The sequence below is a fragment of the Homarus americanus genome, unplaced genomic scaffold (genome assembly GCF_018991925.1).
Source record: "Homarus americanus isolate GMGI-L3 unplaced genomic scaffold, GMGI_Hamer_2.0 scaffold24260, whole genome shotgun sequence".
Classification (NCBI taxonomy): Eukaryota; Metazoa; Arthropoda; class Malacostraca; order Decapoda; family Nephropidae; genus Homarus; species Homarus americanus.
The window spans coordinates 3,646,404-3,663,386 of record NW_024721079.1 but is presented as its reverse complement, the minus strand read 5'-3'; the positions used below and the strand labels follow the sequence as shown (position 1 = coordinate 3,663,386).

The 16,983-nt window shown below is 42.6% G+C and overlaps 1 protein-coding gene across 1 annotated transcript in view; it reads left to right on the top strand.

The window, feature by feature from the left end:
- The window catches only part of LOC121861453 (insulin gene enhancer protein isl-2b-like), a 50,170-nt gene extending 39,095 nt beyond the window's left edge, over window positions 1-11,075 (top strand). Inside the window, exon 2 of the mRNA XM_042359189.1 lies at window positions 9,174-11,075. Within this exon, the coding sequence (XP_042215123.1) occupies window positions 9,174-9,344 (171 nt within the window). The 3' untranslated portion in view covers window positions 9,345-11,075. The remainder of the gene's footprint in view (window positions 1-9,173) is intronic.
- Window positions 11,076-16,983: the final 5,908 nt, after the last annotated feature.

Below are 16,983 nucleotides of genomic sequence, written 5' to 3'. Positions count from 1 at the left end.
AAAAATTACAAAACGCCATTGGATAGAACCCTTCTGGACAAAATCCCACTGGACAAAATCCCATTGGACATAATCCCACTGGACAGGTATAGGTTAGGTTTGGTTAGGTTAGGTTATATCACTGAAAGTTATTTGGATCGACGATAAGATAGTTTTAGTCTTTTTATTAGGTATTATTCTCTCTCTCTCTCTCTCTCTCTCTCTCTCTCTCTCTCTCTCTCTCTCTCTCTCTCTCTCTCTCTCCTTGGAGCAGTGATCCTCTCCGTCACTTGTAATGAGATAAATCCAAGAGATGATGGATGTTCAGACTCTGGTGAGGGGGAGATTACCTGCCCTACCTACCTGCTGTACTGGTGTTGTGTCATACCTGTCCAGGGCTCCCTCCCAGGTGCTCCCTCCCAGACACCTACTTATCTCCTCCCCCTTAACTCCATTTCCCTCTCCTCTCCTCTTCTGTTCCTCTCGTCTGTATTCTTCTTCTTCTTCTTCTTCTTCTTCTTCTTCTTCTTTTCTTCTTCTTCTTCTTTCCTCCACAACAACGAAAACAAGCTCTTCTTTTTCTCCTCTACACACCTCTCTCTCTCTCTCTCTCTCTCTCTCTCTCTCTCTCTCTCTCAGGCATTGTGCAACTTTGGCCCCCTAAGCGGATTGGTCCATAGTCTCTAATGTTTACTCTGTAATGCTCAAATTCAATTCCTAATCCGCCATAGTAGCCACAGGTGTACATCCTGCCTTGCCTGGCCCTTTGTGTGTTGGGGGCAGGGGTCGAGATGGCCATGCCTTCTCTGTGTCGACCCTCCTCCTCCTCCTCCTCCTCCTTCTCCTCTTCTGTCTAGCCCTCTCCTCCTTCTTCTCATCCCTCTCCTTCCTATTTCCCTCTTTTCTTGACCCCCCTCAGCTCCTGTTCTCTAACCTCCTCTTCCTCCTCCTCCTTTTCCACTTTTTGTCGACTCCTTCCTCCTCTTCCTCCAACTTCCATTCCTCCTCCACCCACCTCCACCCCTCCTTACCCTTCACCAACCCCCTCCATCTTCCTCCTCCCCTCCCTCCTCTCTCCCCACCAGCCTCTCCACCCTTCTCCTCTTCCTCCTCCTCCTTCATGTGTGGATGGAGCCCCCCCCTCCCCTAGACATTAAAGTAGGGAAGTAAGTAATGGGGAGATGGGGTTTTAAAGATGGGTAAAGGGACGACTTAAAATGGGGAGAAGGATTCTTTGAGTAGGGATTTACGAGGTTTTAGATGGTGTTGACATGGGGGGTTAGGGGGTTTAAAAAGTGAGGATTTTAAGGGATCTAGGGCGGTTTTGAAGAGGTAAGGGGGTTTTAAAGGGCAAAGGGCGGTTTTTAAAATGGTAAGGGTGATTTTTAAGAGGGACTTTGAGGCTCAGGCGGGAGTTGGAAGGTGGTTGAAAGGTTTTAAAAATATGAGGAAGTTCTATTGAGGATAAGGAAGCGTTGGTGGTGGTTTGGGTGAGGTGGAAATGGCTGAAATAAACTCGTGATGTCATTACCTACTATACTAAAACAAAATTGATTACTAACCAGCGAAAATAAACGGGTTTGGGGGAAATAAAATATAAAATATAAAAATCATAAATCGATATGAAAAAAAAATACGAGAATAAAATTTGAGACATGAAAGAGGTATTAAAAATATTAAAGATATATAATAGTACAGGAAAACAACGAAGGAAATTAATTGAAAAAAATAAAAAATTATGCAAAATAAAATAAAAATTCTGACTTTTGTTTATCATAGCCCATACCGACCTTGAATACACTCGAGGAAGAAGGGCATACGTGACTGAGGACAATTCACAATAACAATTTGGCCCAAAAAGGAGGTTAATATAACGGGCACCCCCTAACATCCTGTACAAGGCGAAGCGCAGAACACTTAACAGCGCCTAACAGAGAAGCATACGGAGTTCATGCTTGCCTTCGTGAGTCATGCATTAAGGACGAGGAGGAGGTGTAAATAGGTCGACCTCACTTGGGGTTGAAGGTTGAGGGTTGACGTAAGGTTGAGTATGGAAAATTATGACAAGTGAGAGCAGTTTCTTGTGTGTGTGTGTGTGTTGAAGAGGGTTAGGGTATGAGAGAAGAAAGGAGGAGAACGAGGAGGAGGAGAATTATCCATCCGCCCTAGAACTCACACCTATCGTAGTGTCCTCCCCACGCCCACGCCCACGCCCACGCCCCATAAGGAAAATAAATCTATGGGTTTGAGTGTGGGTGGAAGGGGAGGGGGAGAGGGGCGGAGGAAGGGAGGGATAATGACGTCAGAGGTCAAGATCTCAAGGCCAGCTGTTGTCCATCAGATCACTGGCGAGACTAACCAGCTGATCCCTGTAAACAAACCCACGTGGTGCCCCTCCCCCCCACCATCCACCACCACTGACCCTCCCCACCATGACGTCCCCCTTACCACCATGGCAACCCCTCCCTCTCCACAACTATGACAGGCCCTCCCAGCATCATGACAGGCCCTCCCTCAGCATCATGACGACCCCTCCCCCACCACTTGAGCGGCCCCCCTTACCACTATGACAGGCCTCCTCAGCATCGCGGGCGAGCCCCTCCCCCACCATAGGCGCCCCCCCTCTTACCACCATGACGACCTCTCCCTCACCATCACCACGACAACCCTCACCCACCTCCACCATGAGGACGATAACGACGACAGGAGAACGAGGAAGACGACCTTTGTCACTTGATAACGAACGACACGATCTGATATCTCGAAGAACAACGATAACGACTATGTATATAATGTTAATCCACACACTGAAAGAAACTGATCCACGTGTATTATAACTGTAACACACACACACACACACACACACACACACATCTGGGCGACACGAGGAGACACGTGCCACTGACCACAACTAATGCGATCACGAAAATGAAACTTTAATCGAATCACTCGCTGTGGGAATTCCCCGACAGCCTCCCTCCCTTCCCCCCTCCTCTCTATACTCTTCAACAACCATTTATCTCACCAACAACAAGCCCGAATAATCATCCAAATAACCATTAATTCAAAGATATATGTATATACACCAAATGTTTAATAAAACATACAAAATATATACCAAATGCTGACCAAAACAATAACAAATTCTCACACGTACTAGGGGGGACCTCGGTGATGACGTCAGAGCTCGCAGTGTGTGTGTGGGTTGGGTCGCCTCTTAATTTTGTCGTCTGATTCTGTTCGGTGGCTTAGTGGACGGCGGCCTGGATCACTCCCTGGCGACCGTCCCCTCCTCACATCACCTCATGAAAATTAGGGGTTAATGAGAGCATCTGTGGGAAGCTGTGAGGTCGTGAGAAATAATAGTGGAGGGAGGGAGGATGGGGAGTAGGATGGAAGGAGTGAGGGAGGGAAGGATTGATGGAGGGAAGGGGGTGTCAGAGTAGGTGTGAAAATATATGAAACATATATACAAAAATTATACCACATCCTATGCTATAATTACGTGGTGGAGATTATAATTACCTGGAGCCATCTTGCTGGCATCTGGTCCCACTGAATATTAAGAGTTTGTGGTGTTGTTGGGCCCCCTGTCAGCCTTGATGTATGTGATGGAGGCGAGGAAGAAGGAGGAGGAGGAAGAGAAGAAAGAAAGAAAGAAAAGAAGACGGAGAATGAGGAGGAGAAGGAGAAGAAGTAGGGAAGTAAAATGAAAAGATAATGGTGATGAAGAAGAAGAAAAAGGGAAAAACAAGAACCTAACCTTCACCTAACCAATTACTCCTCCACCTAACCCCTTACTCCTCCACCTAACCCCTTTACTCCTCCACCTGACCCCTTACTCCTCCACCTGACCCCTTACTCCTCCACCTAACCCCTTTATTCCTCCACCTAACCCTTATACTCCTCCACACAGCACTCTCACCCTTTTTCCTCCTCCACCTAACCCTTTGCATCCTCCACCTAACCCCTTTACTCCTGCACTTCTCCTCCACCTAACCTTGCTCCTCCACTAACCCCTCCCCTCCCACTAAACTCCCCCTGCTCTCCCTACTTGCCCTCCTCCACCTAACCCCCCCCTTGCCTCCCTACCCCTCCCCTCTGTACTACAGAAGGGAGCCACGTATAGAGGAGAGGAGAGTTTCATAGCTGTGGCTTTGGCTTGTCCTGGTAGCAAATCCTGGTGTACACTTTAAGTCACGTGCCCATTAAGTGGCTGAACCACTTACTCTCACCACCTCCCCCTCACCTTCCTCCTAAGCTCTGTCCCCTTTGCCTCCTCCTCCTCCTCCGCCTCCCCCTCTTCTTCTCCCTTCATATCCTCTTTCTCCTTTCAGCTCTTGTTCTTCTCTTCTTCTTCCTCTTCCTCCTATACATTCCTTTTTCACCTTCCTCCTCCCCTCCTTCCTCCTCCTCCACGTCCACTTATGGCCCCTCCATACACTGGCGGATGACAGCCTGTTGGGTGGGAGAGAGCGAGAGTGAGTGCGTAAAACTTATCAGAGTGTGAGAGTGTTGTGTGTGTGTGTGTGTGTGTGTGTGTGTGTGTGTGTGTGTGTGTGTGTGTGTGTGTGTGTGTGTGAAAAGTGTGTACTAATTAGTAGTAGTAACGATACGATGCAGAGTCTTTAGTTAAGAGGTGAAAGAAGATTATTGGGGAGTTGAAGGAAAGAGTAATTGAAACTGAAATACAGTAGGGTAAGAAAGAATCTGAATCAACCAGATCTTCATCTTTCTTCAATGAGTGTTTTGATAAGTAACCGTGAGCCAAGACTCTTCTTATACGACACTGAGGTAGGATGCTTGGATTAAAACTAACAAAAAGAGGATATAAGCTACATCCGCCAAAGATAAAGACATTGAAACAGTAGTAGTAACACAGCTAGGATAGCTACTTATGTATTAGGATATTTAATTTTAATGTAATAAAATGGCGGCGAAGGTGTGGCTGTTGGGGAAGGCTGGAGGTCACGTTTGAAAAAATAAAATAAAAAAATAAAAAAATAAAAATTATTATTATTAGTAGTAGTTATGTTACAGCCTGGATGAGATGTCGACTGTCCTTCTCTCTCCTTCGGTCGGCTTTGCTCTGCCTCAGGGGAACGAGAGCATCGGCCCCAAAGCCGACAACAGTTGCAGATATTGACTATGAGGCTACAGTCACTGAATGCCGCATAGATCTGCGGCTCAACTAACTCAACACAGCTAGGAGAGCTACTTATGTATTAGGATATTTAATATTAAGGTAATAAAATGGCGGCGAAGGTGTGGCTATTGGAGGAGGCTGGAGGCCATTATTAAAAAAAAAAGTAGTAGTAGTAGTAGTAGTAGTAGTAGTAGTAGTCCTTCTCAACTTATACTCTGTCAACAAACACACGAAATAAACCAAGAAATAAGATTTATTTTCTTCCCACGTAAGAGAAAAACCTGATAATTCTGATAAAGTTACAGAACAATGGAAGATGCAATACAATATTTGCTGATGGGAGGGATGGAAGAGACAGACAGACAGAGAGAGAGACAGGGAGACAGACAGACAAACAGACAGACAGGGAGATGCACTATAGGTGGTGGTAGTGGTGGATCGTCGCATCATGTATTGTGTTCTCCTGTCACTTACTGTGTGTGTGTCTGAGTGTGTCTGTTTCTGACGTGTGTGTGTGTGTGTGTGTGTGTGTGTGTGTGTGTGTGTGTGTGTGTGTGTGTTAGAATCTCTCTCTCCACCTCTGGGTATCTCACCTCAATACCTGTGGCCAAACACACACACACACACACACACACACACACACATACATACACACACACACACATACACACACACACACACACACACACACACACACACACACACACACACACACACACACACACACACACACACACACACACACACACACACACACACACAAATTTCAATACTCTGTAAACATTAAACATTACAAAAATTATCTTCTATTATATTGTTTACGTTGTGTTTATGTTGTGTTTATGTTGTGTTTATGTGATGTTTATGTTATACGAACGTTGTCAAGAAACGTTTTTACGATGCGTTATGGAGATGTGACGTAACGCGTGATGTTATTTCTTGTTCATGTTAATGTGTGACGTATTGGAGCCTAAAAAACGTCATCATCCATGCGTCACTCCTCTCATTCGTCACGACCCATGCGTCACCACCCCATAGATCACACCCCCCATGCGTCACTCCCCATTGCGTCACACCTAATGTGTCACCCCATTCGTAATCCACCCCATGTATCACACCCATGCGTTACTTGCGTCACCCCACTGCGTCGTTCGTCATCCTGCATCACACCGTCATTACTCTGTCTCACCCATCACCCGTCTCTACCCCCAGGCCGTCACCCATCACCCCTCTCTACTCCCAGGCCCTCACCCATCACCCCTCTCTACTCCCAGGCCCTCACCCATCACCCCTCCCCTCTACCTCAACCTAACCTCATTAATCCCATCACTTTCACCCCTACTTCCCCCCACTCCTCTCACCCTCCTCCCTAAACCCTCTCGTTCCCCTCCTTCATCCCCCTCTCATCCTTCTAACCCCTCCCCCTCCACACCACTCACCATGATTACTATCTTACTGTCTCATTACTTCTTATGTCACGTGTGTGGGGGGGAACTATCAGGTAGTAGGTGCGGCAGAGGAGGTGTGGTAGAGCGGCAGGGTGCGGCAGGGGTGGTGGTAGGTGCGGCAGGGTGCGGCAGGGATGGTCAACTACGGGTGAGCACTGGAGTGATTCATCCATTAATGTGCGACCAATGACCCAGGACCAACCTGACGGCGATACTGAGGGAGGAGGGTACTACTACTGCTGTTACTGCTACTACTACTACTACTACTCTGCTACTACTACTACTACTACTACTACTACTACTACTACTACCATTACTATTATTACTGCAACCACACACACACACACACACACACACACGCACACCACTCAAGAAAAGTAATAGACGTCAGAGAATTTTTCCGGTATACTCGAGCCAAGAATATACCAATAATTATACCGTTATATTTGGATATAGTAGAGTATAACGAGTATATTACTTTGTGGTATAGCATTATATTATATTTTGTCGTAGTTATGGCGTCTGGTAGATAATTGTGGCATAGCTCTGTAATCGACCCCGAAATAGTGTCAATTATATCAGTGTAAGTTTTAGTAGTAGTTAAGGGTCTCATTGCCATAGATTTATTACACGTATTCGACCATGTTGTGTTTTAATCTCTTCTTCTTCTTCTTCTTCTTCCCCTCTCCTCCCACCTTTCTTCACCCTCTTTCATCCTATCTTCCTATTTTTCCTCATTCCCCTTCTTTCCCTCTCCTTTCATTTTCTTCCTCCTCTCCATTCCTATTTTCCTCTCCACTCCTTCCCCATTCAAACCCCCTCCCCCCTCTCACCCCCTCCTCCCGTTCCCCCTTTTCTCCCCTTCCTCCCTCTCTCCCCCCTCTCATCCCTTTCAGTATTTAATTGAACTTATAACACAAACAAGACTCGACCTATTCTAAACAATAAACTCTGACCTGACCTGACCTGACCTGACCTAACCTAACCTAACCTAAGCTAACCTACCCTTTTCTACTATGATCCTAAGGACAAGACTGACCTTAATACTCCTTCTCCCCTCTCCTTCTCCCCTCTCCTCTCCCCTTAACCCTCGTCTCATCACCCTCAGGAAGTGGTTGAGTAATTAATATTGATAGTTAAGGCGATGACGTCACAACTACGAAGAAGGCAGTCAGGCTTAACAGTCATCTGGGTGATTGGGTTGTTTGAGGGGAAGAGGGGGAGAGGAAGGAGTAGGGGAGGGGGCAGAGGAGATGATAGCGAGAGAACGAGGGGAAGGGGGGAGAGGAGGGGGGAGGAAAAGAAGGGAAGGGGAGAAAAGGGGAAGGGGAGGAAAGAGGAAGGAAAAAGAAGGAAGGAGGGGAATGACGAAGGAGGGAAGGAAAACGACGAGGGGAGGGACACGACAGCAAGGTGAGGGGAGGGGGGGGACATCCATAAAGGGGAAGGGGGAAACTACAACGAGGAGGAGAGAAAGGGGACGGGAGAGGGAAAGAGAGAGAGGGGGAGGTGCAGGGGAAGGATCACAAAGAGGGGAAAACGACCGCAAAAGGGAAAGGGGGAAATGAAAACGAGGGGAAGGAAAGGAGAAGGAGGAGTAGGAAGAGAGTGTAGAGAGGAGAGGGGTGGGGTAGTAGCAGTAGTGGTAGTTAGGGTGATTAGGTCGTTAAGACGCGGGCGAGTGGTTGTTATGGTACCAGCTGATTGATCTGTTTATCCGCCCCTGACTACCACAACCCCTTGTTTCCCCTCACTTCCCCTTACCCTCCCCCCTCACCCCTACCTCCAGGGAGCGATGAGAGTAAGGGAGATGAGGATTGTGAGCGATGAGGGAGAAGGGAGGGGAGGGAGAGGGGAAAGAGAGAGAGAGGCAGTAAGTCGCGAGTGAGGAAGAGGGGAGAAGAGGAGGAGGAGGAGGAATGAATATTATTAGAGAGAGAGCAAACAAAACTTACATCACTTACAATAAACAAATTAATACCTTTTAGTCTCGCCTTTTAAAAATAACAAATCCAAGGAAATATTTCAATCTTATGTGTATCTCATTGTTTTTTTTTTACATATTTTTATTGTTAATTTGTCTGTTTCGGAGGTTTAGAGGAGGGGGGGGGGTGAAAATATGCCCTGGTTAATTGCTTCTCTTCCTTGGGTTTCTGTCGGAATGTTATGACATTAGTACTAAAATTTACTTAATTTTGTCAACACCTCGAATTTTCTGTTCTTTGGTGTGTGTGTGTGTGTGTGTGTGTGTGTGTGTGTGTGTGTGTGTGTGTGTGTGTGTGTGTGTGTGTGTGTGTGTGTGTGTGTGTGTGTGTGTGTGTGTGTGTGTGTGTGTGTGTGTGTGTGTGCGTGTGTGTGTGTGTGTGTGTGTGTGTGTGTGTGTGTGTGCGGATCTACAGATGTTAAATAATTCGTGTAACTATTTCTATTTACATAAACAACTACACACACCTGTTTTATCTCTACGACACCTGTACTTACCGGTGTGTTTATGTGTCTGTCCAAAAATGCAACAACTATAACTATTTCTATATATATATAAAAACACCTGTATACACCTGTGCTATGGTTAACTAACGTGTGCGTGTGTTGGTCCACAGATGCACGGGTACGGGCTTGACCCGGAGCAGAGTATGGCGGCCCACCTGCAGCTGCCGCAGTACATGGACGAGGGCGGACCTATGGGACACCCTTACTCCCACCCGCCCTCCAACCCCTCCGCCCAGTACCCCGGCACGCCCTCAGAGCTCTCTTCCACCTCCAGCGACTAGTGGAGGGCCGGAGGTCTCCTCCACCTCCTGCACATGATGGAGAGAAGACCTACCCTCACCCCTGAATTACCCTGACCCCCTCCCGCTTACCTCCCATTAACCCAACCCTGACCCCCGCCCCCCATCTTCCCCGGACCCCTTGACCCCGGTGAGATAGTTGGAGACCTAAAAGGCTCTCTGTGATTTTTTTTTTAGGAGCGACGAAGGAGTTCAGAGAGAGAGTTTTCAAGAGACAAGGACATCCAAGCCAGCCCTGAACAACAACATCCCGGTGAGAGACTCCTGCGAGGGCCTCCAAGAGTCTACAGGGAAGGCGAGAGGAGGGGGAGATCAAAGACAGAGACCTTAATGAGACTCTCTGAAGCAGTATGTGCAGGCTGCCCCTGCCTTGACCTGACCCGTCAAGAGAGACTTGGAAACCCAGAGAAAGATCGTCTAGACTTGATAGGGAACGGCGAGGGAGATCAGTGAGAGAGACAGAGACAGAGGGAGATTTTGGAAGCAATATCATACAACCCAACTGTTATGGGCGAGGGAGAGGTTGATAGTCGACCTCATAAGATGGCGAGTGAGATATAATATACCTGGAACTAATGACAAAATCGACCTGCAGGGGAGGTAGTCGTCCTGAATAAACAAACAAACCCCTGTCTACCTGGACGTGGGGTGGGGTAGTGGTGGTGGTCGCCCTGAGTAAACAAACACCTTGTCTACATACCTGTCTACCTGGAGGACCTCTGTAGTGAAGAAAGTAATAGTTACACAAAAACTGATTCACGTTCATCTACTTATAAGAAAAATAATCAAACTTATCTTTTCCTGAAGTATTATAAGTAAATACTGAAGTGAACAGTAAATATCACTTTTACTTAAATGTTACCGGAGTGTAAAATTTGGAGGCTATGCAAATCATCAGAGGTCACAATAACACACAGACTGACACACGTAACTATATGTGAATGGTGGAGTGAATAGTTTGTTTCATTTATATTAAAGCAGTGAGCTGACCAGAGCGCCACGAAAATATTGTCGGCGCTAAAAAGTTGATTTCTTAATCTGATTTAATTTCATAGACGATAACTGTAAGCTGACTACCTGGTGCAGATCCTTTTATGAAATGTTGGATGCGGATGAACAAATGCCGGAGCTTTTGAACAAATATTGAAGCGTTTAAAATAAATACTGTAGCGTTTAAATAATTCCCGGAGAGTTGGAACAAATATTGAAGCATTTAAAATAAATACATGAAAACGCTTGAACAAATACTGGAACGCTTGAACAAATACTGGAACGCTTGAACAAATACTGGAACGCTTGAACAAATGCTGGAGAGTTTAAACACATTTTATTGTAGAAGAACTTTAAAATACCTTAAAGAAACTTGAATAAATTTGAAAAGACTTGAATTTGAAAGAAACTTGAAGAAATTGAATGAAAACACGAGAAAAAAAATTAAAAGGAACTTGAAAAAAAAACCTGACGACAACAACAAAATTTTAAGACTCAACCGGAAGAAAAATCATTCAACTACGACTTCACCCAACCGCTAGCATCACCATTACGACCAGTTCTACTAGCAATACCAATACGACCACTATCCACTACTAGCACCACCACTACGAATATTACCACCACCACCACCAGTTCCATCTACTACCATCACCAGTCTACTACCATCTGCCACTACCATAAGCAACTCTACCACGACCACCAACCACCATTACTACTACTACCTACCACAACCACCATTACTACCACCTGGACGACGACTTTCTCTAACACCTCCACCATCTCAATGACGACCCCCCCCCCTCGCCACTACCACTACTTACTTCGGCGACAACCACCACTACCACCATTTCAGCAACTACCAAACGACTACCTGCCAATCAAAACACACTGCAGCAAGATCCTTCGTCAAAGTGTAAAATATTGAAGTGATCCCCCCTCCCCTCTCTCCCTCCATCTCACCGTCGCCTCTGTTGTCGTTCCCTGACACTAGAAAAAAAATATATGTGGCGGTCTTTCATGTGATCTTAAAAAATAGCAAAAACCTTACAAACAAATGACAGTCGCATCAAAATGTTAGTTACTTACAAACGTTGTTATAGAAAGCAATGTGGTGAGTGAGGGAACCCTGGAGCTGTCCTCTCGTGCGGCGGACTGTGGATCTCTTACATGTGTCATACAAACTTTACTCATGTAGACGCTGTGTGTGTTTTTATTATATCAGCGGAACTTTATTATGATGTGGGTTTAAACCATTTCTAGCAGGATTTGTCAACAAGTTATTGCAAGGTTCAAGGTTCTAATGCACAGTTTTCTCTTCACTTGTCTGAGAGGTTCACAGCTGCTGGCGTGTCACAAACAGTTCTGCTGACAGTTTTCTTCTCTTATATTCCTTCAGTGAAGGACGTCATATGTTTTGGACACCCAAAATTAGTATGTACTGATAAGTGATAAACCTCGCTTATACTGAACACAGGGGCAAGTTAGGTAATTACTCTCGTGTGTTATATGAGCAGCTCAAACAGTCACCTGTTAATTAGTCTATCTATCGGCCACTACCTGTACACTTCAGCAGTATTCCCTCCAAGGTGCGACTGTCTCCTGCCAGAATGTTCAAATCTCTCTCTCTCTCTCTCTCTCTCTCTCTCTCTCTCTCTCTCTCTCTCTCTCTCTTCTACCAAACATTATCATCTCTCAAAGAAGATGATGGTCTTGTGGACTAAAGCCTCAGGTTCTGATTCATAGCCACAAGGGTTCGAATCCCATCTCTAAATTGGCTCTCCCTTGGCGTCACAACTTTCCTTCTTTATTCCTTAGAATTTTTCCTAGGACTGTATTTCCTAAGACTTTTTCCCTGAGACTTTAATTCAAAAAATTTATTCCTGGGTCTTTATTTCCTAAGACTTTTTCCCTGAGACTTTAATCCAAAAACTTTATTTCCTGGGACTGTATTTCCTAAGACTTTTTCCCTGAGACTTTAATTAAAAAAATTTATTCCTGGGTCTTTATTTCCTAAGACTTTTTCCCTGAGACTTTAATCCAAAAACTTTATTTCCTGGGACTTTATTTCCTAATATTCCCGGGGCTATAATCTACATCTTTATATTAGAAAGTAAAGAAAGTTTTTAATATACAACTTTCCTCTCCCCGGTGTTCAGAATAAATAAGGTTACCTGGCTGCCACGTGATGTTCAACCAACCACAATCAACTTAAATTAAGGTGTTTGTTCCTAAAGATATGACTGTAAGCAATACACACTGTATGTTTTGTATCCTGTGTGTGTGTGTGTGTGTGTGTGTGTGTGTGTGTGTGTGTATGTGTGTGTGTGTGTGTGTTCGTTTGTAAGTGTCTTTGCGTGATCGGTGTTGGGCCGATGTGTGTATTTGTTTGTATATGTGTGTGTGTGTTTTTTGTGTCTGTGTGTACATGTGTGTGTGTATATGTATGTATGTGGATATTATGTATTTTGTATACATATGTTTTGGGGGCTTTTTTCCGCTTATGAAATTCAAGAAAGAACTGTGTGTATTTTTTTCTTTCTTTCTTTCAACTCATTCATTAAAAGCCATTTAAAAAATATATATTAACATGCAAACAACCCATATGCCGTTTTCTTTATATCTTTTTAATTAAGTAAGTGAACCATCCTACTATAATCAGATTATAGAGACGGGTTATATCGGTACAGATTCTCTTGCACAATTATAATAAATTTAATCTAACAAGAAAAAATAATAATTACTCGGGTCTCAAGTTATAATGGCGGCCATTTTGATTTTTTTTTTATTACGGGTATCGTTTCAAGTCATTCATTGTATTTTTCTATTCATCACATTCATCCGATTATCGAAGTTATTAGTGTATAATGATATACGAATCAATTATAGTTAATGGATAATAACAATACATCTTCTTTCTTACCTAAATAATTATCAAATACTATAATTACGTGTCGATTATATAAAAAAAATCATATAATTCACTTAAAAAATGGTAATATTTTTCTCTTAAAGGATAAATTCAAATTGAGGTTTATTCCAAAGTTCCCAAATCTGGTTAGGAATCCAAAACACGAATCTGAATCTAAAACTCACTATTTCGAACTAGATTTGTTCATAAGTTCAAATCAGAGTCGAATAATTATCGTCTTAAAATCGAGTTATTCAAATCAATTTAGACAAGAATCGAATAATTTATGTCATTGTAAATCTTTAATCGAATCATTCCATTTATTATCAACTTAGGATCCATCAGTCATTGTTAGTTCAGAAACATTTTAGTCATCATCAAAGTAGAATGGATTACCTTTAGTCATTAATTCAATCAAGAATCGAATTATATCACTCATCATCAATCAAGAATCATAACATCTCAATCATTATCAAATTAGAATCGAATCATTTCAGTCATCATCAATCAAGAATCGAGTCATCTCAATCAACATCAATCACGAATCGAGTCATCTCAGTCAGTCACTAATTAATCAAGAATCGAATCATTTCAGTCATCATCAGCCATAGAATCGAACCCTTCCTCAAACGATACTTGATAAATGAAATCTCGAATCCTGGAACGTAATTTAGAAGTTTCCAATCCCGCAAGAGACACTCCTACTGATTCACTGCTTTGTTCGTGGCCGCTCACTCACAATAATAATAATAATGACCAGCTGAGCTCTGAAACACTCCGGTGGTTCGTTCACTGGATCGACTCTCGCGTTTCGAATTTCGATTCAGAGTTGCCAACCGAGGTGTTAGCTTGCGAGACGTACAGTGTTCGAAAAGTATAACGAACTGAACCTGACCGAATCATCTACATTTCGAGCGACCCAAACCCAACCAAAATTACTTAGATGTACCCATGCAGACACAAACAGACCTACCCTAACTATCCGAGGTTAGTTTTGGGTTAAGTTAGGTTAGGTTCGTGACGTCTAAGGTCGTAAAATATTTAGAAGCTCCGAACTAACCGAATTTAACCAACCAAACCAGACCTAACCTGAAGTCTCAAAGGTAAATATTGGTTAAGTTAAGTTTGTTTACATTTGTGTCGTCTGGAGAAAAAAATAAACATTACGGTACTCTAGCAGGTCCTGTTCGTGGTACTTGTGTCTAGTAGGGTCCTGTTCGTGTTATTTTTCCAACAATATACATTTTGCTTTATGCTTCACCCAACCCCTTCCAACCCTCACACTACACACATGCTATAATTATTTTTTGGCTATTTTATTATTATTATTATTATTATTATTATTATTATTATTATTATTATTATTATTATTATTATTCGTTTATTTTACCCATACGATTATGAATTTATCCTTTTGCCAATATTTTTTTCTTCCTTAATGTCTTATGCTGTGGGAATGTCCCTCTGAAATAAATAAAAAATACAGAATTCTCTATGGCAATATATTGATGTATCAAAATAAAAACAAAAAATAAAAAATGTAAATTTATAGATTTTTTTGACGTGATATTAATATACATACACTAAAAAAAACTACATAAAAATCTTGTTTATACTGTTCTTTGGTCTTGTAAAATAGTTGACCAAATTAAATAAATTATAAATATTACACTGTTTTATCTGTCTGTTTGTCTGTCTGCCTGTCTGTCTGTCTGTCTTTTTTTGTATATTTACATTATTATTTTTTGAAAAGCAACACTTTCTTGAAATCAGACTTGTCATCTATATATTAGGAGTTAATACAGATATGTCCAAGACTTATATTTCTCTACTACTAGTACTACAACTACTACTACGACTGGCATCTTCTACCACTACTACTGTCAACTACAACTACAACTACTACTTCAACTACAACTACTACTTCAACTACAACTACTACTACTATTTAGGAATCTGAGTTGTAATTTTTTTTTTTTTAGGTTTTACGATGACAATTGTACATACAAATTTGGACAGAAAGAATTAATTACTTTACTGTCCATAAGACGGCAGAGAGGCGCTAACTGAACATGAATGCTACATAAAGTTGTACTTATTTTTACACCTGTGATTTCATTAACCTAATGAAAGTGGAAAGTGTCTCACCTGTGGAGGGGGGGAGGGAGGGAGGGGAGGGAGGAGGGAAGTGATGTGGATGAAATTAAACTGGAAGTATTTCAACCAGTCAGATTCCCACCAGTTAGATTCCGCACTAGCCATGATTCCCACCAGTCACAATTCTCACCAGTCAGTATTCCCACCAGTCAGAATTCCCACCAGTCAGAATTCCCACCAGTCAGAATTCCCACTAGCCATGATTCCCACCAGTCAGAATTCCCACCAGTTAGAATTCTCACCAGTCAAAATTCCCACCAGTCAAAATTCCCACCATTCATAATTACCACCAATCAGAATTCCCACCAATCAGAATTCCCACCAATCAGAATTCCCACCAGACAAAATTCCCACCAGACAAAATTCCCATCAGACAAAATTCCCATCAGACAAAATTCTAACCAGTGAACAAAAAAACCATTGGTAAAATATACATTAAAACCCACAGCAGACATTTAATTGAAAAAAATACAATGTATCTAAAGTATTAATTAAATATTCTCAATACTAATAAAAACAAAATCCCACAAAATTGATAAATAACAAAATAAAAAACAAAACCATTGAATTAAAACGAGATGAAATATATGAAACAAAAAAATTAAACCCAAAGAAAAACCAAGAAGGTAAAATAAAACAAAAAAAATAAATAGAATCCGAAAAAAATACCACAAACTCGCCTAAAAAATAATATAAAATCCTGCCTAAAATTCCCCCACACAGCCGAAAAAAACATCCCCCAAAAAATAAAATTAAAACATAAAACGACTAAAAATCCACAAAACCAAAATAAAAACCACTAATTCGAATAAAAATTTTAAGTTAAAACAAATCCTCAAAAAAATACAAATTGAATATAAGCCAAATTAAACCAACTAAAACAGCAAAACAAAAATAACAAACAAAAAACCATTAAACCCCAAACAAAAACCTACAAAGAAAAAAAAACATTTAAAACGACGAAAAGAAAACAAGAACCACGAATAAAAAACAAAAACAAGAATAACAAAGGAAATTATATAACAAAAACTCAGGAATTACAAATAAAATCCAACAAAACTCCAAACAAAAACCCACAAAAACAGTATAGCCAAAATATTAAACAAAGACATGAACACAAAAGCCACAAAAACTCAAAGAAAACGAAGGATAATTTGTCCCATATTTGGTCTGGACAGCAGAGCAGGTGTGGTGGGGATTCCCCGGCAGATGTAAACACGTGTTCCGAGCTCCACCCCTACCCTGGCCCCATCCCCCCCCCCAATCCGCCCGCCCGCGCTGACACGTGATGAATTAATACCGGTGGTGGCCAGGCTGGACATGTCACACACCTGTGCTCTTGGACACGTTGACATGGCCGTTGCCTCACTCCAGCCTCAGGGTAATAATTCCTTCAACACTCTCTCTCTCTCTCTCTCTCTCTCTCTCTCTCTCTCTCTCTCTCTCTCTACCGTAGCTGCGAGGTGAAGTGTTAATATCGGTCGAGTAGATGTTGGTTCGTGTTATACAGTGTGTGTGTGTGTGTGTGTGTGTGTGTGTGTGTGTGTGTGTGTGTGTGTGTGT